The 23,286-nt window shown below is 44.4% G+C and overlaps 1 protein-coding gene across 23 annotated transcripts in view; it reads right to left on the bottom strand.

Moving 5' to 3' along the window:
* The window catches only part of FBRSL1 (fibrosin like 1), a 999,197-nt gene that overhangs the window by 946,406 nt on the left and 29,505 nt on the right, over positions 1 to 23,286 (bottom strand). For 11 of the 23 annotated variants that reach the window (XM_061603153.1, XM_061603163.1, XM_061603155.1 and 8 more), the window contains exon 1: positions 9,786 to 10,917. The exons of 1 other annotated variant lie outside the window; for it this stretch is intronic. In XM_061603153.1, coding sequence (XP_061459137.1) covers positions 9,786 to 10,079 — 294 coding nt within the window. In that variant the 5' untranslated portion in view covers positions 10,080 to 10,917. Of the gene's footprint in view, positions 1 to 9,785; positions 10,919 to 13,048; positions 13,137 to 14,671; positions 14,793 to 15,631; positions 15,675 to 23,286 lie in introns of those variants that run through there. 11 more of the 23 variants (XM_061603171.1, XM_061603169.1, XM_061603167.1 and 8 more) reach the window with 8 other exon arrangements.

The raw sequence follows: 23,286 nt of genomic DNA, 5'->3' as shown, positions 1-23,286 counted from the left end.
GGTTCAATAATTTCAGTAGCCATTGTTCTATTATCTCTATTAGTTCCATTTTCCATCTTCCATCTTCAGTAGTCTTGTTAAGTCCAGTAATTTCAATATCCAATCTTCCATTATCAGTATTCCATAATAATCTTGCTGTCAAAGCCATAGTCATATAGTAAGAGTCTGATGGGAATTACCTCTATCCCAAATATTTTCTTGCCATCCATTCTGAATAGGTTGCTGAAATACTGCTGTAAAATCATATCTCTGTTCTTTTTTTCAAAATGCACTGGGTCATCTCTTAAAAGTTTTTCCATTGTCACATGGCTGCAGTTAATTCCATAGATTTTCTCTATATTGGGCTCCATCACATCATTCCAGTCCAGAAGATTATCCATGCCATTGATAACTTTATCTCTAGAATCTTCATTCATTTCTTCAGAGATAACATTGAGTTCCAAACAATAGATTTTATTTCTAAAGTCCATAGACTCCAAATCTTGTTCCTGTTCCACGTTGGTTCCAATCTCCGGGATCTCCTCTCTCACAGGGACCCCTATTCCAGTCTCCAGGGTCTCCTCTCTCACAGGAACCCCTGTTCCAATCTCCGGGGTCTCCTCTCTCACAGGGACCCCTTCCAGGGTCACCTCTCTCACAGGGACCCTTATATCTTTAATCTCCTGCTTCATTTTACTCAATTCAATTTTCGTTATCTCAATCTCATCCATTATTTTCTGAAACATAGTTATTTCCAGATTTTCAGCCACTTTCTTAATTGCCATTTTAAAAGAAAAATATAGGAAAACCACTTCTTATTTCAGCAACAATTGGGTTAATACTCCAAACTTGGTGACATCACAGTATAAACAGTGCAGACAGCCTTATCTCTCCAATAGTTAAGTAAACAAAATGCAGTTCCCAGGATCGAAACAATTAATGGCAATCGTCAAGAAACAGATTCGTCAAAATAAAATAGACCAAAAAGAGAGTAGTCTCAAAACAGTATAATATTTTTCAAAATAAAAATCTGGAATAGAAATCCCTCTTCTGTGTATATCTTTAGAATGCAAATCCAGGACAGCTTTTTGCAACAAAAACAGAGATAAGCTATTAATTAGTGCGTAGCAGAGAGAAGTTATGGCTCCCCAGTGAGATGTCAAAAACTGATCAATCTGGCAAATCTCTTTTAAACAGCAACAATTTAAGTCAAGTAAAAGAAAAATATAGAAAGAAGGGTGCTTGCCTGTTAGTGCGTTCTCTCTTAGAAGATAAGATGAACGTTCGCTTTAACAGATAGAGCTTGCTGTTGAAAATCCGTCCCACCTTCGTCGGCTGGACCTCGTCCCATAAATTAATGAGATCTGGTCGTCCCAACAAAAATAGGCTTTGAGGTTAATCTCTTCGTTTCTCCCTACCCGGGAGAAGTTTAATCAGTCAAAAAAAAAAGAAAAAACTGACTGATATATCTGAATAAGCTTCTTTTGAGGCAGGAGCCCGTCTCAAAAGCAGGCACAGGCTAAGTCACCCTTCCCGGAAGTCGCCTTAAAGTCTGTTTTTATGATGCTTAAAATGTTTTTAGCGCTTTTGTTTGCCACCCTGGGCTCCTGCTGGCAGGAAGGGCAGGATATAAATCAAATAATAAATAAATAATAAAATATCCAGGTACCTCCCCACTCTGCCCAGAAGCCCTGGCAATAAGGCAGGCTGCATTCGTGACAACATGGGACAGACACAGTATCATATCACTTTAAACAGCCGTGGGTTTCTTCAAAGGTTCATGGGAATGGCAGTTTAAGGGTGCTGAGAGTTGTTAGGAAACCCCCATTCCCCTCACAGAGCTACAACTTTCAGAGTTCCCTAGGAAGAGGGACTGATGGTTAAACTACTCTGGGAATTGTAGCTCTGTGAGAAGATCCTAACAGCTCTTGGCACCTTTAACAAGCTACAGTTCCCATGATTCTTTGAGAGAAGCCATGACTGCTGAAAATGATATGAGACTACTTTCAGTGTATAGTACAGATGAGTAAGAAAACTGAGGTAAGAAAATAAAGAGCATCAGAACCAGACTGGGCAGGTTTGCTGCACATCTGCACTACCCTCAAAAACCAGCCGGTGAGCTTGCAGATTAAGTGGTGTGATACTTTTGTCCTTAGCACTGGAGGTGAATCGCATTCCCAGCACACTGCCCACCCAGCAACCTGGTTTGCTTATTAAAGCTATTTGCAGAAGGGCTTAACCCAGTAATTTCAAAACTGTGTGCCATGAGAGGACTGCTAGCAGGCCACAAGCCAAGCAGAAAGGCTGTAAAGAATGTAGCGTCCCCACTCAGTAAGGAGGTTGCCCACTGCGTCTCTGAGTGAGCTAATGGTCCACTCTTTCATCTTTAGCCAGAAGGCATGCCTATAGTGGAAAAACACAGGGGATAGGAAAGTAAAATGTACATTCCATTTGTAATTCAGACCGAGAGTGGCACTTTACAAAAGCTTGGCAATCACTGGCTTAGCTAGCAGCAGAGCATGTGCTACTGAAAGACTATCAAATTACAGAATCTTGCCACTTTCTGTCCCTCATAGTACACACTCACCTTGAAAGCGTTCATTATACTAGCCAAGACTTCCTTTTGAAGCAAATAAAGAACCAGCATAGGACAGAGATTACAACAAAGGTGGTTAACCTCTTCCAGGCAAAGGTCCACTTTGAATCATGTCCAACCCGCTGGGGGCCACATGTCAAAATGGGTATGGTGATTTTTAGAGCACATTTTGGGGGGGGGTTACAAAAACATTCTGGCATTACAGAACCATAGGAGGATATTGACAAGAATGAACAGTAATACATATATATTTACATATTTAAATAGGCAAATTTAGGGTGGACACAAAACTTCTTGGGGCATATGTGCAGTCTGTGGTTTAGCCAGTCCTGGATTAGAGCGCTGAACAAGGACTGGGAAAACCCAGGATCACAATTTCTCAGTCATGAAGCTTGCTAGGTGACCTTGGCCCAGTCACTTTCTCTCTACTTAACATCACAGGTTTGCTGTGAGTATAGAAGGGAGGGACTATTGTAAACTTTCCTTATCCCCTTCTCCTTTCTTATTCAATTTATTTAGTTAGAAATAAAAGTATATCTAGGCAGCCATGTCATAAAATATCAGGGCAGAATACAATAATACTTGTTTACTAAGAAATAAAAAAATATTTCTGTACTGAAACGGAACAGTTGTCCTTATAAGCTATCCTAAGACACTTTCACAGCAAATCTAGCAATATTAAACTTAACAGATTTAGCCATACTTGTCAACAAATACATTGTTTTATCCATATAACTGTAAGTGGCTATGGGCTCTAAACCTCTCTTCAGCTGTCTTGGAATTTCATATAACCTGCAATACAACATGCAGTGTATAGTGTCCTTGGCCACATGACTTCCAGAAATAGAGAAGCATTATATTATTTTATCTCCCTCCCAGAAAGTTAGTTTTCATTGCCTGAAAATGCAAAGCTGTAAAGGCCTTGCAATGAAAAAGGGAGGTCATCTCAGACAGGTATTTCTCTTCCCCAGCTGTTCCAGGAAAACTGGAGGGGAATTTAGATGCCCCAACTACTTCAATATTCACCCTTATCGTAGTATTTATGATACTATGCAGCTCTTTAATAGTTTTCCAAATGAAATGTGTATCACTAGATGCTACGATCACAAGGTCAAAACTGAATTTCCTCCAATTTTTTTGTCTCCCAAGTATTCACGATTAAGAACATAGAAAGGTGCCTTATATCAAGTCAGACTGTTCATCCACTCTAAGCCAGTGTTGTCCACTCTGACTAGCAGCAGCTCTTCATGTCCCTAGGCAGAGAGAGGTCTTTCCCCATCACCAGCTACTGGATTGTTTTAACTGGAGGTGGCAGGCATTGAAACTGGGGCCTTCTGCATTCAAAGCAGGTGCTCTGACCACTAGGATATGGTTCCTCCCCACTGGTCCATCTCATAGTTTTCTTTGAAGTCTATAAACTTATTGTGTGTGCATGAATTTATTTTGATTTTTTTTTTAGAATACATGCAACAAGTAAGCAAGATACAAGCACATTAAAAAATGTATTTAAACCAGTGGTGGCTTATGCCCATTGGGACTGATGGGGCGGAAGGCAGGGAGCCCAGCAATAGGCGGAGCCACAGCCAATGACTAAGCCTAGTTTTGTCTCCATCTTCCTCTATGCTGAGGTTTACAAGGGCAACACAGACTAAGGACGAAGCTGATGGTCAGTGCCATCACCTGGACTGGTTGTAAGTAAGAAAACAAGCAGATGAGGGCAGCACTCCATTTGCCCTAATGAACCAACCTCCACTGATTTCAACATGGAAGCAAGTAGCTGCTAACTAAATTTGGCATTCTGCTGAGGACAGTCTGTTAACCAAGGATGCATTAGTTTGGTAACTGTAAAAATAACCCCTACCCCAATTCTGTGAGTGCATATATATACACAGATACACACATACACGTGTGAGTTGGGGGGGTTGCAAACAATAAAGTCAGAAAGGAATTGCAGAAAATTACAGACAGAGATCATGATAGCAGAGCAACCACATACATCCAATAAAGCGCACGGAAAGCCATACAAGCTTATGCAGTAAATTGTTAGTTTTTAAGGTGCCACAAGACTGTTTTTGATCGAAAACACGGCTAGCTTTACAAAAAATGAGAGACAGAGAGCAAGGAATAATGTTTACATTGTCAAAGCGAGTTCCACCAAGCATTCCTCCCCACACACAAAAAATATTGCAGACTATGATGTAAATTGGGCATACGTTAACTTTAGAGATTTTGGTCTTGGTAATCCCCTTTACTAAATGGTAACATCAGAAGCTGGGCTGGTAACTCCCACACTTAGAAACACCAACCACTCCTTGGTAAGGAAAACCCCATCAGTGTCCCTCGTTATTTTTTGCTCTGTTTTGTTACTGGAATTAAAAAAACTATGCACATCTTATACAAACACAAATTGCCACATTGGCTTCTGAAAGCACCTCCAAGTACTGCACACTCTCCTGTTCAACACATGAAAGAAAATGAGTGAATTCTGCTTATCCTATTTATTCTGATGAGCCAATTAAAAAACCCAAGACACTGCAAGTGTTCTGTTGAATACTGATAGAGATGAGCTGCGGACAGAGGCTGTATTCAACTAAGTCCTACTCAGGGTAGATCCACTGTAATTGATGAATTTAAGTTAGCCAGGCTCATTAACTTCAATGGGTCTACTCTAAGAAGGACTAGTACTGAATACCACCAAGCATTCCTTTCTGCACATGTGCCCATGGTCACTATGTTGGGTATTCCTATGGTCATCTTACACCTGATGAGCCGCCTATATAAATCTTGCTTCTGCACGGCTCATGACCAGCTCACACACGGCAAATACGTTTGCATGCCAGTGTTGCTGAAAGATTACATTAAGAACATCAGAAGAGCCTGCTGGATCAGGACAGCGGCCCATCTAGTCCAGCATCCTGTTCTAGTGGCCAACTAGATGACTTTGGGAAGCCAGCAAGCAGGATCTCAGTGCAAGGACAGTCTCCCCTCTTGCCGTTTCCAGCAACTGGTATTCAGAAGCCTCTGACGGTGGAAGCACAAGATAGCTATCATGGCTAATTGCCTGTTGATAGCCTTATCTTCCAAGAATTTGCCTAATCAACCTCCTTAAAGCCCGATATCTAAGTTGGTGGCCATCACTGCCTCTTTTAGGAGTGAATTCCATAGCTTCACACCGCGCTGTCCTGGATCTTCCAATGTTCAGCTTCACTGGATGTCCACGAGTTCTAGCGTTATGAGAGAGCAAGAGAAGCATTTCTCTATCCACTTTCTCCATGCCATGCATGATTTTACACACTGCTATGTTTTTATCCCTCGCTGCCTCTGAAAGAGCTCAAAGAAGCACACATGGTCATGCCCTTCCCTTTTATCTTCACAACCTTGCAAGGATTAGGCTGAGCTAATTTTTTTTTAATGTATTTGTTTATTATGGTCACAGACCCAATCAAATAAAATAGTCAGTAAAACATCAGAATAATTAAGATACAGGAATATAAAAGTACAACAGAAAAGAAATAGCAGTTAAAAGAGAAGAATCCTCTTAAGACTCCTTTGGACAGAGAAGAGGAACTTAGCCACTGACTCTGTTATAGACTTATTAAAATTAGCTAAGAAGTATTTTAAAAACCAAACCAATGGCCTGCCAGGAAAGTGCCTCATAATTGGGCCGAGTAGTCTACCACGATTCACCCTATAAAAATTACATACAAAAAAGATGTGAGCCAATGTTTCAACTTCATCACCACAAGGACACAGCCGGTCTGCATAAGGGGTACCTTGGTATTGTCCTTCCAAGAGAGTGGAAGGGAGACAATTAAACCTGGCTCTGGAGAATACATGCCGATACTTAGGAATAGACAGATTCTCCAAATTGCAAGGATTAGGCTGAGAAAGTGACTGGCCCAAGGTCACCTTGCGATCTCAGTGCACAGTATAAGGGCACATTATGCAGCCATCTTTCTAAAGCTAAGCAGATGTAGATCTGGTCAGTGTCTGGAACAGTATCCATCTGGGAATTCCACATATACCACCTTGAATTCCATGACAGAAGGAAAGCAGAACATAAATATGCTAAATCCATAAATAAATGGCCCAGTGGAGATTTGAACCTGTGTCCCCTCAATCCTTAACCACACCAGAGAGGTGTATGTCCTTACATACGTATAGTATAAGTCTAGCATAGTGTATAAAGCAGCTAGCCAAATCCCTCGCACGAATTTGACATCTGCCTTTGAACTCCAGTGGACACCTTTACGCAAACCACTTTATAAGCCTCAGTGCTCTCATCTTTCAAATGGGGATGATACCATCCTAACACTGACACACAAATATACACGTGTGGCTTAGGCACGATGAGAAAGCATTACTAAGAATTACTACACGATTTTTGCTATGCAGAACTGATGCCCCATAGGGAAATAGTCATGAAAGAACATGTCCAAGCGATTGTTTCTACAAAGCATCCGGGGCAACAGCTATCCACCTTCCCACCCCAGTCACTTGAGGCAGAAAAAGATTCTGGGCAGGTAGGATCTTTTTACTTACCATTTTCAATGTCACCCTCTTATCTGAATCGATTGCTCAAGATCTGCATGATTCATAGCTAGCTACACAGCAGAGGTTCCCTCGTTTATCGCGATTCTCCCCTTTAGTCAGAAAACAATAGTTCTGTAGTGTTACAGAACCTTCCCACATGTCACTTGGGTCCCAGGCCAAAGTCTGAAAGCATACAGTGCAGGAGCCTTGCTCAAACTAAGTCTGTATGGGAGACCAATCAGCAACCCTCGATACAGACCAGCAGGGAGGAAAGGCTAGATATATAAATGAAATAAAACTTCACTGCAAATGAAGATGCTCACTCTTGCTCCAGGGAAGGAAAAAGCTGACAATGAACAGCTACCTGCCTGCACAGTGGGGTGCATCTAGGTCTTACCTCAGGGCAATCTCGCTAAAAAGGCCAACATGGTACTAGCCCATCTAGACACATTAGCCATTTTGATTGGGGTGGAGGGGAGACCAGCACAATTTCTCCATACATCAGAGTTTTCCTTGTGTAGTCAACCTGGAGGAGCTGCCTAGTTTCTACAGATGACCATATAGAGGGTAGTTTTATGTTTAATGTCTTTTTATTAACAATCAAAGGGGTTGGGAAAGAAACATTAGGTGGGATGCTTCCTCCAGCTAGTGACCACCCCCACCGCACTACCACCAGCATTCCAGCTACTTTATGGCTGATAGACACAAACTATTTCCCATTTCTGCCTTCTGCATTTGCCTGTTTCTCGAAGCATGCAAAACTCACCCCTCATGGATACAGGATACTATAAGATGATGCCCACTGTTGCAATGCAGTAAAACCAGTTTTAATGATGTACCCACCAAGACAGATTATTTTATCCCCAAAAGAGATAGCTGACTTGTACATTCATCAATGACAATTCTGAAGGCTCACTGGTTAAATTGGCTTTTAGCCTCAGTGCTTGACAAATTTCATGACGAAGCCCAGAAAAAAAAGGAGTATAGAAGACAGGTATAGCAAAAGGAAGTAAACATGATAGGGATGGATATAACGCCTGGAGCCACCACTATCAAGACAATGCAAATGACGCTTTCTCCAAAAAGCCTTGACCAACTTATGTACAGTGAAAGCAGCTTTCTCTAGGAAGAACCTTTCACCAAATAATCTCATACATGAACATCACAACATCACCTTTTCCTCATTCATTAAAGCTCCAACAATTTCAATTTTCAAACAAAAACCTAGCTAGGATTTAAAAGCAAAAAAAAAAGAAACAATTAAATGGGTCCAAAATTGTAGCCATTAGATACATTAAACAAGTTTGGAAAAGTCTCACAAGTTAATTAAAACTTGCTACCATACATGAAACATGTTCTAGAGCACCAAAGCCAGAGGACTTTGTGATGGTGGATGACCCCCACAAGACCTCCCAACACACTCAAATTGCCTCTCTGAAAAAAATGGAAGCAGAGCATGTTATATTCACTGATGAACAGTAAAACTGACCAATATCAGAACCAGCTCCTCACTTCCGTGAATTGAACAGGTACCCACAGTAAATACACTATCCAACTTTTTTTTAAGATTTAGCACATTAAGAGTGGACAAAATGACTAAGAACTATAACAGGATAACGCACTTGCCAGAAAGTCTATCAGCTCAAACTTTCCCATCACATCAAAAAGAAACATAATACAAAAACACCAAAAGCCACCCAAAATCCCCAACTTGTCACAGTCCCACTGAAAACATTAAATTTCCTCTTCTCTGTTTAGCTTCACTTAGACAAGACAAGCAATATTTTCAAAACAAATATTGTTCACAAGTCAGACATGCAATTTTTTTGCCAACCAATTAAGACTAAGAAAATATAGTTAATTAGAGATAAAGAATCTCTTCAACAGCCATAAGCGGTTTTTTTTAGAAATCAGAAATCAAAAAGAAATATTCTCTGAGAACATCTTTCCCTCAACCATTGCTTCTCCTCCCCCATCTCAAAAACATTAACCATTTGCTTTTACGTTCTCCACAGACATAAGTAACATTTTGGGGCAATGGCAACATAAAACCAAAAAGATACGAGATTTCAATTTAATTTAATTTTTAACTTGAGCAGCTGTGCACACATTTTAGCAGTTTATAACCATCAAATACCTCCCCACCTTCAACATGCAGCCCCTTTCAAAACACACGATCATGCAAAAGAGAAAGACCCAAACAAATGAGAACTTTTTGTACTTTTCCCTGTGGACTTGCCAGCCAATCAGAATTCTAAACAGACATAAAAACCTGCCCTGAACAACATAGCTTATCAGCTGAAATGAAACGCAAAGTACAGAGCTACCCATATGCCCTGGCCTACATGAACTCAGGAGAAGAGGACCCAAGAAGTGCACTCAAGATGCAACCAGATGCTTATCATGCTTTGGACCATCTATGCTCACACGCAACAAGACACAGGCTTCCACACCCAACAACAATGCCTTTTATTCCTCCAGGCTTGAATACACACAGCTCATGGTGCAAGAAGTTAATTGATATTGACAAGAAAGCAAAAAACAACCGGTAGGATTTAACTGACCCCTATAGATAGATCCCAAGCTCTTCTCCTCCCCTTCCATGCACATAACCCCCCTCCGTGATCCTATAACATGTTCTAAGCCCATGAAAGAGAGCAACCCAATCTGGTCTTACCTCCAAAGCTTCCATGGTACTGAAGCTGGCGATCGCAAACCCATCAATTAAATCCTCTTCCTGGGAGCTAGATTCTCGCCTCCTCCGCCTTGGAGGTCTGACGTTCCTGGCTGCAGAAGCCTGGCTTTTAGGATTTGGACAGTTTTGGCTCGTATTTTCCTTGCCCGGGCTCTGTTCTCTCTCGGATGCCGAGGAAGGGCTTTGATTCGGGCGATCTCTGCCATTTGGATCTCGCCGCCTCACGCGGTCCCTTTGGGACCTAGATTTCCTGCTCTGTCTGATTTTCCCATCCATTTTAAAGAAGAAAAAAAACCAAAAAATTATTTCAGATCAAAGTGTTGTTTTTTAAGAAAAAATATGCCACCCTACAAAATCCGGCCTGTCTTTCTTTTTTTTTTTAAAAAAGGATCCCTTTCTTCAGGCTTTTAAAATCCGGGGGGGGGGAAATGTAATCCAGCAGACCTCTATGGAGAGAAAAGGGTGATCCGATGGAGGGCAGAGAAAAAGGGGGGGAAAGAGATCCAGAAGAAAAATGTAAATCCACACGAAGTGACCTTGACAAATCTTCCCTCTCCCTTGCCAAAAATTAAAATTTAAATTAAAAAAGAGCGAGAGAGACAAACCACGCAGCCAAACACAGTGCAATTAATCTCGAGTTCGGATCTGTGGAGAGAGAGAGCAAAAGAGCCAAGCTTGCCCCCCCCCACAAACACACACCGTCCAAAAAAAATTATGTATTTTTTAAAAGCACACCAAAAAAATGACACACAGAGACAAATCCAGGAGATCGAATCCAGGCTTTGGGAAGGAGGGAAAGAATAAATCCAGGGCACCAGTAGCGCCGATGTGAACAGAAGCAGTAGTAGCGACGGCGATGGTGGTAGTAGTGGCGGCCGCCGCTCCTCCTCGACGAGCCCTCCCCCTCCCTTTTTCACTCCCTCCCGCCCCGGGGCAAGCAGCGCCCCGCCCCGGGTTCGAATCCTGACGGGGAGGCGGAAAAAAAGGCAACAAGAGCGATCCAGATTCCGCGCGCGCCGCAACTTTGTTGCGAGGGAAGCGCAGAGAATTCCCTGGCGCAGCCGCAGCCGCCGCCTCTCCTTCGGCTACGGCTGCTGCTGCTGCTACCACCGCCGCCGCCCGCGCCCCCCTTCAGCTCGCTGCCGCCGCCGCCGCCGCCGCCTCCAGCCGGGCCTGGCTGCGCCCCAACTTTCCCACCCGCCACCGGCTGCCTCAGTCTCAGCCCTCTCCCCGCCTCCCCAACCCGGCCACCCTCCTTCCTTCACGAGCGGCGGCGGCAGCAGCAGCAGCAGCCGCCCTCCCCGCCTCCCCTATAACCCCGAGCCCAGAGAAGCTGCGCCTCTTGGCTTTCCCCTCCCTGGCTGGCTGGCGCGCGCACGCGCCCCTTCTCTTTCTCTTAGGGTGCGCGGCGGCGGCGGCGGCGGCTGCTGCTGCTCTCCCTCAAGCTTCTCCTGCTCGGATTCCGCCCCATTCGCTCGCTCGCTCGCTCCCCTCACCTCCTCCTCCTCCTCCCCCCGAGCTGGCTCAGGCTTTTAGCACCGCCCGGCCGACCGCGCATGAGCAGGGCTGCCAGCTGCGCGTCATTCCCCGGCGCAGGCCCCGAGCCGGCTGCTTCGCTTTTCTCTCCCCCCCATCACACGCGCGCGCCCGCTTGTTTGCTTCCCACCCTCCCCTCTCTCTCTCTTCCCCCCCTTTCCAACTCTCCTGCAACAAACCTCTTGGCGGCTCCCTCTCTTGCTGCTGATCTCCCCACCACCACCGCTCCAAACCCAAGGCGGCGGGGGCTTTGCCGGGAAAGGGTTAAGAGGACCCGCGACAAAAAAAAAGGAGAGGGGTGGACTCCCCTCGTTCTCAAAAGGCAATCGTTTTTCTAGGCTGGGGAAGAGAGGGGTAAAAAGCTCCCCCACCACCCGCGTCTTGCAGTCCCTGCTGCTTCTCTCTCATTGCAATGGTATCTACGTGTTGGGAAATAGGGGTGGGTGGGTAACTCAACTGTGCAATCTCTGGAAATTGGGGAGATCCTGAAATTGTGAAAGCTGGGGTGTGTAAAAGGAGAGTTGAGGGAAGCTTCCCCACCCCTTTGCAATCTCTGCAGCTTCCTTCTGGCAATAGTTTCTCTGAGGGGTGGGGTCCACAAGCTTCCCATGCAAGGATCAGGCTTCAATTCTAGACTCGCTTAACGCTGGATGTCATGTCCACTGAACTTAGTGGACAGAGGTACAGTTAAGTAGTTTTAGACTCCGGGGCTTAAGGGACGCACATCTGCTGTGTAGGGCCCTGGACTCCTCGCTTACTCCAGTATGTGCTCATTTGGCTGGAGGCCTTCAGCCCCCAAAGTCCTGTCCTGGTGATTTCATTCTCAGAGCTTATTTCTGAGTAGACATTATTGGATTGGACTGCATAGCAGGAGGAACGTTGCCTTCCTTAAGTTGCAAGAAGATAAAGCATAGAAAGGATAGTTAAAAAATTGCACCCCACACACACACACACCTGCAATCTTGGTAACAAGCCAATATTTCAAAGAATGTTTTTGCAAATGTATTTATATGGAGGGGGTGACACCCACCTCAAGCTACCCATTGCAACTTTTGCTATAACAGAGATATCTAAAGCAGAGAGAAAAACTGCCCCCCTTTCAGTTCCAATTCTGCTGCACGGAGAGAGAAAAGGAAAACTTAAGTCAAGATACCACACACACAAGCCTTTGCAATAATAGATTTTTGCCATGCAAGGTAGGGCGGGGAGATAAAGCTTCCTCTCCTTACAATTATATTGGGCAGAATATATCAGAAGGGGATCAGGGTGACCCATGGCAAACATTGAAGATATCAAATGGTGGGCAGGGGAAAGTTTGGGAACCACTATTCTATACATCTTAATGCTTTTTGGGAAAATATACACACAAACAAAAATGACTGCTTGCAAGATCTTCTGTATAACACCACTGGGGGAAAAAAGGACCTTTCAAATGTGCAACTACCTCCCTTGGGGTCTCATAAAATCTTATAAAATGAAATGGGACAAGGAGAAGCAAATACTATTCCTGCTGTTATAAAGGTGATAGTCTTTATAAACTTTTCTTTGGGAATAAAGTACACTCAGATCCAAGAGACTTAAAAATTCTAAGTAGGATGGGGTTACATGAAAGAGAAGCTGCTTCTTGTCTAGGAGATAACTTGTTTGCAACAACCTTCATCCCTTGCTTAGAAACAGCTTCAGAATCCCATACAGCTGGATCCACTTACCTGTCCAAGAAGATCCCCCTTGCAGCCCAGCTAACCAACAAAGAACGGACTCTCAGCTACAAGTAGAAGCACTCTCCTACCTTTATATCTAAAAAAGGGGGGGTGGCAAAAGGGAATCATGGGTAAAGAGGGTGGAGCTTGGAGTATAAAGGCAGGGTATCAGCAGGTATATTAGTCTACTATCAAGCAATTCAACAGGTGTACCTTTTCCCTTGTAATTTGCTGTAATTGTCTACACTGAGGTGTTGTCTTTATTTATTTAGAGGCGAAAGTCTTGCTTAGAGAGATTCGGTATGGCATAATGTTAAGAGTATTGGAATAGAACCTGAGAGATCAGGGTTGAAGTTTTTGTTTAGCCATAAAGCTCACTGTGTGCTCTTGGGCCAGTCATTTTCTCTCAGCCTATCTGAGACTGTTGTGACTATAAAAATTAGGAGGGGAAGACCAAGTTTGTATGCTGCATTGAGCTCCTGGGAGGAAAGGTGGGATATAAATGCAGCAAGAAATAAGTAAACAAATGTGGTAGTTAAGGCAAATTGGTTATTCTTAGCATGTAAATAAAATAAAGTAAAAGTGAAGCAAGTGGAAGGGTAGATATTTTTCCCTGCCCAGTTGGTACATGCTTATGGGTGAAATAAGGATTCTAATTTATGCTAGCAGGTGAGTCAAGAGCCCGGGGCTGTAATTATTTTGTATTAACTAATTTGGAGTGTAAGCATTTGGTACATCTAACCCCAGGAAATGTTTTGAGAGCAATGTTCTCATTGGTGCCTGTAGTACAGAGCTACTGAGGCATGGTCTCTACTCTCTTGTGTTGTGGTAACTTCCATCATCCAGATAAGATCAGTAAAGGTGCCCACGCCCAGATCTAAGGGAACGGGGGGGGGGACAGGACATTATCAGGGAAAGCATACTAAAGTAATAGTAGTCTATAGGTTGTAGCTAAGTCCTACTCAAAGCAGACCTATTGAACTTAATGGACCTAAGTGAGCCATGCCTATTAACTTCAATAGGGCTACTCTAAATAGGACTAGTATTGAATGCAACCCTATATCTATTACTGGTTCCCTTCCTCTTCTCCAGCTGCATACAAAGTTCTTAACTAATTAAAATAAGCACAAAGCACACACACATATAAACACATTTTATCTTTGCCAGCAGTGTTTCGAGTGACTAATAACCTTTTTAAATATATATTTTTAAAATAACATTAGTAACCTTTAGCTTCTCTGTAGCATGTTGGGGTTTTCAGAGTGTCTTGTATTGTTTCAGAATCCTTACAAACAACCCCGAAAGGTAGGCCAGTATTGTTATCCTCATACTGCAGATGGAGTGCTATGGGACAGTGGTTTGTTTTAAAGCTCCCCAGTGAGACAAAAGCAGGGATGAGTTTTGACTTTGGGAGCACAGTCCAGTCTTGTAGCAACTATGCTACGCTGGCCAAACATACTTGGAATCATAAAACTGTTGAAAGTTCAGAGTACTGTTTAGCTTTCCAGAACAGCCTTGGGTGAAGATCTCGCTTCTTTGTGCAACTTCTAACCACATATGTGACTCTGCTGGGAAAGATTTTCTCCCAAGCCAAATTGTCCAGTGACCCAGAGATGTTTTGGTTTTTCTTACTTTTCCAGTTTGAGTTGCACGGCTGGCTGGCTTCAGAACTTTTTTCTTCTTCACTGCAGCTGTTCTGCCTGTTGCCTGGCTTGTATAGGTAGGATAAGCAGCTCTCTTGTACCTGGTCAGGCTTACATAGGAACATAAAAAATTGGTTATACTGAGTCAGTCAGACTCATTGGTCCATCTAGCTCTGTATAGTCTACACTGACTGGTAGCGGCTTTCCAGGGTTTGAAGTCTCTCCTAGCCCTACCTAGAGATGCTGGGGATTGAAACTAGGACTTCTGTATGTCAGGTAAATTCTCTACCAATGAGCTGCAGACCTTCTCCAAGGAAGGAGTAGCTCATATTGACCAGTATTGTGTATTCTGACTGACTGGCAGCCACTCTTCACCATTTCAGGTGGTGAAAGCCTTAAAACCTTTCCCATCACCTATGGGGCATTGGACCTTTTTCACTACAAGGGCCACATTTGCTTCTGGACAACCTTCCAGGGGCCACACGCCAGTGGTAAGAATGGGTGGAGCAAGGAATATACTTTTTGTCTTTGCGCAGTAGGATAGTTTCTAACCTGGATTCCTGCATTGCGCAGCAGATTGGACTTGATGGCCTTGTGGACCCCTTCCAACTCTCCTATGATTTTGCCACACACACACACTCGCTCTCGCTCGCCTCCATCCAGGCAAGGAAGAGACATTAGCAGAGTGTAAGACAAAAGCACTCAAAGAGCATGCAAAGCAGGGCTGTTGAGGGGTGATGTGGCCAGGGAGAGTCCCAAGGGCCAGATATAGGGGTTTAGTGGGCTGTATTCAGCCCCAAGGCGTAAAGTTCCCCATCCCTGATATTTTAGCATTTGGAACTGAACACTAGCAGAAGCTGAACTGAAAAAATAATCTCTTGATATAATCGCACTGAGACTCTGCCTTCAGAAAACAAGAAAGCTTACATTTATTGTAGGAAATACATACTGGATAGGAAAGATCCTAGTTCTATAACCAAATGGAGATGCAAAGACCCACACTTGCTCTTCGATCTATGCAGGAGAGAAAGGGAAGATGCTTCCTCCTCTCCCAAGGTGGAAGAAGGGAGGAGCAGTAAATGAGGTCAGCAAGCACTAAGAGCATCAGTCTAGCAGCATCTGAAGGAAGGTCAACACAGGTTAGGTCAGAAAGACAGTCTAGGAAGCACAGAGGTTCCCCTCTCTAACCTTCCCCACCAAGCTGAGTTGCATCCCAACACTTCTAACAGATGTAAGCTAAGCTGGAGTAGATGGGCCATTGGCCTGATCCAGTAGGCTGTTCTTATGTTAAATACTCTTTCCAGACACTACTTCCTACAGCTTACACTGGACCAAACAAATCCTTTCCACACTACAACTCCCATCATCCCTGACCATTGTCTGTGCTGGCTGGGGTATCTTCTTTATTTTATTTATGGCATTTATATCCCACCTTTTCTCCAAGGAGTTCATGGTGTACATGGTTCTCCCCAAAACAACCCTGTGAGGTATGTTAGGCAGAGAGGCAGTGACTGGCCCAAGGTTACCCAGTGAGCTTCACAGGCTAAGTCAGGATTTGAACCCTGGTCTCCAAGGTCCTAGTCCAACACTCCTAACCACTATAACACACTAGCTCTCCAATGGGTTGATGGGACTTGTAGTAAAAAAACAAACAGTCCAGACACGTTGGCTACTCTTGCACTAGACTCAAGAGAAGCTTCATTTGCAATTGCCAAGCCATAAGACAGTTTGTAAGACTGGCAGACCCATTGCTGTGATTGGTTCCTGAGCGTGCCAGGATGTTAGCGTGGGCAAAGGAGTCACCTATCCCACTTGGTAGAAACAGGCAGCCGTACATTTGGTCCCCAACACTCATGCCTGAGGTTTCTATCCCCTGCGCTCCCTGATCCTTTCTTAGCTGGAGATTCTGGGGGTTGAACCTGGGGCCCTCTGCATACAACACACACCCACGCTGGCTCACCATATTTGCTACTTGTGTGGCACGCATTAAGTGTGTCAATTTAAAACTGACAGCAGAAGTCCTGCCCCTCAAGCTGTTAGAGGCACATCAGCATTTTGTGCATGGCTTAGCTGAAAATCACACATGCACCGGTGTCATGTGTACAAGCAACAAATCCTATAATCATTTCTGGCCCAATTAAACAAGGAAGACAACTGAATCTCCTAACCACTTCCTTTGGTAATTGCAGGCTAGTAGGAACTGGTCATTTATCTGCTCATGGGCTTGGCGGGACTCTCAAATGAGATCGGATTCTCTCCCCACTGCTTTCTGCATCTGTGTCTTTGAAATGCTTTAGCTCAGAAGGCTCTGGCTTTTTTAAATGCAAAAGTCCATGAGGTCTGTAATGCTTGAGCTGCAAAGGCTATGGAATGTCATTGGAGGTGTGGAGGAACTAGAACTTGAAGCTAAAGTGTAGGGAATCTTTACAAGCACTAGACCGGGGGTGCCAATGTGGTATCCTTCAAATGCTCCCAGACTACAACCCTCATCATCCCTGACAATTGCCCATGCTGGCTGTGGCTGATGGGAGTAGTAGTCCTAACTCAGTGGATACCCTTAGACTAGACACAAGAGAAGCTTATTTGCAATTGCCAAAATATAAGACAGTTGTGTAAGATGGTCAATATTATGCAGGGAAGATTGAAGTGCATGCCAGAACTTTAGGTCTGTGCATTTAATGTGGATCTAAGTGCTCTGTCGCCCTGGTACAAGAAATCCACATACTTTTTTTTTTAAAGGGATTTGCAGTTTGGCAAGTGCTGGAGAAATGTGCAAATGATGTGCAAATGATTGACAGGAAGATATGTAAACCCCCTGCAAGCTAATCTGGATGCTGTATAACCACCCCACAAACAAATGGGAAAGAATGCTCAATAAAAACCAGACAGAGGCTGTGAGCACACTCGTTACCTACAGCAAAACATTTCCATTGGCCAAACCTGGAGGGGCAACAGGTTGATCTGCCAATCAGTTGTGAAATCTGTTTGAAGCTGAATTCAAAACACGCACACACACACTCGAGCTGATCCTTCCAGGTTTTACAGTAAAAAGGGATGGGGTTTGACTAGCATCCTGTGCCCCCATTTTCAGAAAAGAGATTTGAACGGTGCACTGGAACTGGCAAAACAATAAGTGTGTCTGTACCCTTAATCTAACCTTCATGTAAGCTTTATGCAAGCAAATCAGGATGAATGCTGAATAAACAGGTCATCTGGAGGAGCCCTATCAGTTTTCCCTGCAGGCCTCATTTATTCGTTCGTTCGTTCCTTATATTTCTATCCCACCTTTTTTCCAAGGAGCTCCAAGTGACCCACATTGTTCTCTCCTCTCTAATTTTAGGCTGTAAGTTAGGCTGAAAGGCAATGAATGACCCAAGGTCATCCAGTGAGCTTCATGGCTGAGTGGGGATACAAACCCATCTCCCAGGTCACAGTCCAACCCCCTAAACATTACACCATACTGGCTGACTTGAATTCGGATATTTTGTTTAGTCTACTGACTACTAGCACTTGAGGTGGAATCCACAGAGAACGATAGGAAATGAGTTTTTATGTGAGATGCAACCTAAAATACTCCTCCCTCGCACGCACACGCACCAGGAACCTGATCTTAGGGTCCAAAGTACACTCTAGAGCGGAAGGCAGAGAGGCCAACAGTTGGCAGAGTTACAGCCAATGGCAGAGCTAACTAATTCTAGTTTTTCCTCAATCCTCCCCCTGCTGAGTTCTACAAGGGCAACACTGGGGCTGTGTACACACTATACATCTAAAGCTCACAATTTGCCCCCCAAGAATCTTGGGAACTGCAGTTTGTTACAGGTGCTGGGAATTACACGTCTGCAAGGGGTGTGCTACAGTCTCCAAGATTTTTTGGGGAAAATAACATGCTTTAAATGTATGGCATGTACGCAGCCCTGAGACTAAGGGGGAGGAAGCTGACAGCCAGTGTGCCTCTGTGGACTGGAAGTATGTGACAAGGCAGGTAGGTGGGGTTGGCCGAGGGCAGGTGAGGTGGGTGAGGCCCAAATGGACCAGGCTGCACTGGCGTAGAAATCCTGTTTGCCACTAAACAATGGGGAGGGTGCCATTTGAAAGGGAGAAACAGGAGGGGAAGGAAAAATTAAGCGCCATTGTCGGCCCTGCTTGTCACCTTTCTTCTGCAAATTACACCTCCCACCACAGTGATTTCAGCTAGGAGAGGCAGGCTGGGGCACTGTTAAGCACCATTTCTCCCCTGCAAATTATTCCCAGTGATTTCAGCAGAGACCAGAGTGCAATCTGGTGGGGAAGAACCAATGGAGAGATGAAGGATGAAGCATTCCTCCCCTGCCTGTTTCTCCTTGCAGATTGTGCCCTCCCCTGCTGCTATACGTTTAGGACATTTCCAAAGCCTGAGTGTGTCAGAAATCATAGAGTGAAGAGAGTATCGTTGACAATGGGCACGCACTCGTATCTTTCCCTTTCCACTTAGGACCATGTCACACATTGCATTTTTAGAGACACACTTAATGTTGTACAACACAAAACATGTTTACAAACACAAACCATGGGGAACTTGTGGATGCTGCGGGAGGGACACCCAACTCCCACCAGTCCCAGCCAGCATAGCCAATGGTCAGGGAGGTGGGGGTTGTAGTCCAGCAGCGTCTGCGGGCCACAAAGGAACAATGGTTGTAGAGCCACAATTATCTGTAGTTCCCAGCGACGTGCATACTTAGTGGCAAAAGCAAGTTTGCCTTTGTTATGATTCCCAAGGAGCATGTCACACAGATACCTTCTAGGTCAGGGTGGGGAACCTTTTTCAGCCCAGGGGCCACATTCCTTTCTCAGTAACCTTCCAGAGGCCACATGTCTGGGGTGGGTGGGGCCAGAGGCAAAAGTGCAATGGATGTGAATTTTGTTTATTTGTTTTTAATTGTTGTAAACCGCCCAGAGAGCTTCGGCTATGGGGCAATATACAAATGTAATAAATAAAAATAATAATTAATAAAATCTGTAGCTCTAGGGAGGCATATTAGTGAGATGTAACAGAAAAGAACCTTTGCTTTTCTCCCCCTTCCCATAAATAACCACCTCTCTGCTACAGAGGTGTGTCATCCAGGGTCTTGGGGGGTGTCTTAGACCCTTTACTTTTGGGGGGACAGGGTTCCAGCAGGGGCCCTATGTCTCCAGCATCCTACAAGCCAATCATCATGAAAGGGGAATGTGTTAGCCACCAAGAAGAGTCTTCTAACGTGTTTCCTTGTCCTTTCCTGCTGCCTGGAGCCAATCAGAGTAAAAGGAGGTGAGTTAGCCACTGAGAAGACTCTTTGCAGTAGCTAAGCTAACAGTCCCCCTTTTTGTGCTTAGTGGCTCCTAGGGGAGTCTATTGTTGTGGGAGAAAGCGTTAAGAAGAATCTCATTCTCAACCCAGCAGCAAAAATGGAAGTGGGGGTGGCTGTGACTATCATGAAGGGACCCTGCACTTCTGAATTTGCCACCACACTACTGCTCTGCTGCCATGTGCGGGGAATGCCATAGGAAATATCCTGCCAGTTGTCAACAGTTTGATCCTAGAGGCTGCTGGTTTCCTGTTGTGAGTTGGCTGCATGGCGACTAAGCCTCTAAGCAGCACTCCATCCTCTTCCAACAACAGCAATCATCAGTGTCACAATAAGTTAACTAGAGTGTTGTTGAAGCTGACAATGTGCTATTATAACCTACCACCTACAGAATGCTTAGGGCAGCAGCAGGCTGAATTAGGAATGGGAAATCTGTGGTCCTCCAGATGTTGGTAGGCTACAACTCCCACCCCTCACCATTATCCATGCTGCTGGGGCTGATGGAAACTGGAGTCCAACACCACCTTGGGGGGCACAAGTTAACTACTCCATGAGTAGACATTCATTTAAAAAAAACCTGTTAAGCTAGCTGAGGACCAGCAGGGTTTAACCACTTTAACTCTTTTAAGTTATTCTGCACCAGGAAGGGTGAATAAAGTTTTCAGAGGAGAAATAAAATTCTACAGGCATAAGGATTAGATTGTGCATTTTAATTTTATAGAGCATACTCAGTGGATGCCTGATGATCAAAGCCTCTTGCATAAATACAATCCTTGAGAGGGCTTTGATCCCCCTAACATAACAAAGGTTTCAAAGTGAAAAGCACAGACATACGCAACACTAGTGTCCAGTTTGGATTTCGAAGGCACTTGTGGCATCCTTTAGGACAGGTGTGGGAAACCTTTGGCCCTCCAGATGCTGCTGAATGACAACTACCATCATTCCTGGCTGCTGGCTATATTTGCTGGGGCTGATGAGAGTCATAGTTCAGCAATATCTGGAGGGCCAAAGATTCCTCATCCCTGATTTAGGATGATGGGCAAGTTATGAGATTGTTTAAAGTAGGAAAGGTAGGGAGGATGAGCCAAAAATTGCTAGTTTTTCTGTTACTGTTTGTCAGAACTTGTTAAGATCTTATCATTGCCATGAAGATCAGTATACCACCACGGTAGATTTCTAGCTCAGAAGGACCTGCCTTGTCAATCTTGCTCACTATGTAATGAGCTTCTGCTCCTCTGCCATAATCTTCCACTGGCATTGCTTGCAGGCAAAGAATCTTTCTTCTGCACTGGGTGTGGGGAAGTTTGTCCCTCAAGATGTTGCTGAACTACCGCTCCCGTCATCCTCAGCAAGCATGGCCAGTGGCCAGGGATTATGGGAGTTCCAGTTCAGCAACAACTGGAGGAACAAAGATTCCCCATACCTTGGGGGAGGGGGTTCAGCTTGGCTGGTGGAAGCCTATTGGGATTATTTTGGGGACAGAACCCTTACATGAAAAAGGGAGGTTACCAGTAGGAAAACCTTTCCCCTCTACCAGCATCCCAGATCCATCAGAAATTACAATTTCCACACTGAAAATAGTGGAATGCCGCAGTTGAACGTCTACTATCTCCTCCTGCATTCTCCCCAAGATTTAAACTTAATGGCTTTCCCCACCAGCCAGGTCTGGAGAACTCATAAGCTTGCACACTATTTTTGGATGTTTTGGTTGGCATAATAAAGGTATTGCACTGACTCAAAGGTAGCCAACATAGTGCCCTCCAGATGCTTCTGAACTACAGCTCCCATCATCCCTGACCACTGGCCATTCTGGCTGGCTATGATGGGAATTGGAGTCCAGCAACACCGGGGGGGGCACCACATTGGCTACTCCTGCTCTAACTAATATGCTTTTTGTAATTTCCCACCTAGAAATGGTAAAATCTATATGGGTACATAGAAGTGATGTCTGGAAGTGTTGTTGTTATATGCCATGGCGACCTTATGAATTAGCGACCTCCGAGAGCATCTGTCATAAACCACCCTGTTTAGATCATGTAAGTTCAGGTCTGTGGCTTCCTTTATGGAATCAACCCATCTCTTGTTTGGTCTTCCTCTTTTTCTACTCCCTTCTGTTTCCCCCAGCATTATTGTCTTTTCTAGTGAATCATGTCTTCTCATTATGTGTCCAAATTATGATAACCTCAGTTTCATCATTTTAGCGTCTAGTGATAGTTTTGGTTTAATTTCTTCTAACACCCACTTATTCATCTTTTCTGCAGTCCATGGTATGCACAAAGCGCTCCTCCAACACCACATTTCGAATGAGCTGATTTTTCTCTTATCCGCTTTTTTCACTGTCCAACTTTCACATTCATACATAGAGATCAGGAATACCATGGTCTGAATGATCCTGACTTTAGTGTTCAGTGATACATCTTTGCATTTGAGGACCTTTTCTAGTTATCTCATAGCTGCCCTCCCCAGACCTAGCCTTCTTCTGATTTCTTGACTATAGTCTCCATTTTGGTTAATGACTGTGCCAAGGTATTGGTAATCCTTGACAAGTTCAATGTCCTCGTTGTTGACTTTAAAGTTACATAAATCTTCTGTTGTCAGTACTTTAGTCTTCTTGACTTAAGACTGGGGGTGCTTCCAGACTACCAACTGATTGAATTTTTGTTTTGTTTGCAGTGAGATCAGACAGTGTTGGCTATTTAACGAGCACTCATTCCAATTTGTTTGTGGGAAGGTTAGATGACATTAGGCCGAAGAAACTGCTATCCCACACTTTTCAATGCATTTTTCCATTACGTTCCTCATTGCAAAAAGTCAGATATTTTGGGAAACCGGGTTTGTTACTCAAGGCCTCCTAATCCCACAGGCTGACATTGTGCAACCTGAATTTGCTGGTATGGGATTGAATCCCATCCCAAAATAGCAACAGTCTGGAAGCGCCCCAAGTCAAGATTCTAGATTCTAGTGGTTCTAAACTGTGGCCCTCAAAGCACTTTTGTTCCTCACGCAAGACAGCAGCCGGGGTTTGTCATGAGATTCCTCATCTTCAGAGGACGAGGGTGAGGACTCTGAAGCAGAAGAGGGAAGGGCACACAGGACCAGCTCCGGAGGCACTTCCACCAGATGAGACTGTGGTGCCAGTGCCCCTCCAAGCTGAGGATGCAGCATTGCCATCTTCAGATGACTCCACTGCAGAGGCCCCACTGAAACAAGAATCGCCGTGGCTCATTGACAGAGCAGGCTGGGGCTAGGGATGGAAAGATCTGTTGATTTTGGATCTGAATTT

The sequence above is a fragment of the Rhineura floridana genome, chromosome 19, assembly GCF_030035675.1.
Source record: "Rhineura floridana isolate rRhiFlo1 chromosome 19, rRhiFlo1.hap2, whole genome shotgun sequence".
Classification (NCBI taxonomy): domain Eukaryota; kingdom Metazoa; phylum Chordata; class Lepidosauria; order Squamata; family Rhineuridae; genus Rhineura; species Rhineura floridana.
The sequence above is the reverse complement of the archived record's forward strand: the minus strand, read 5'-3'. Positions and strand labels throughout refer to the sequence as shown.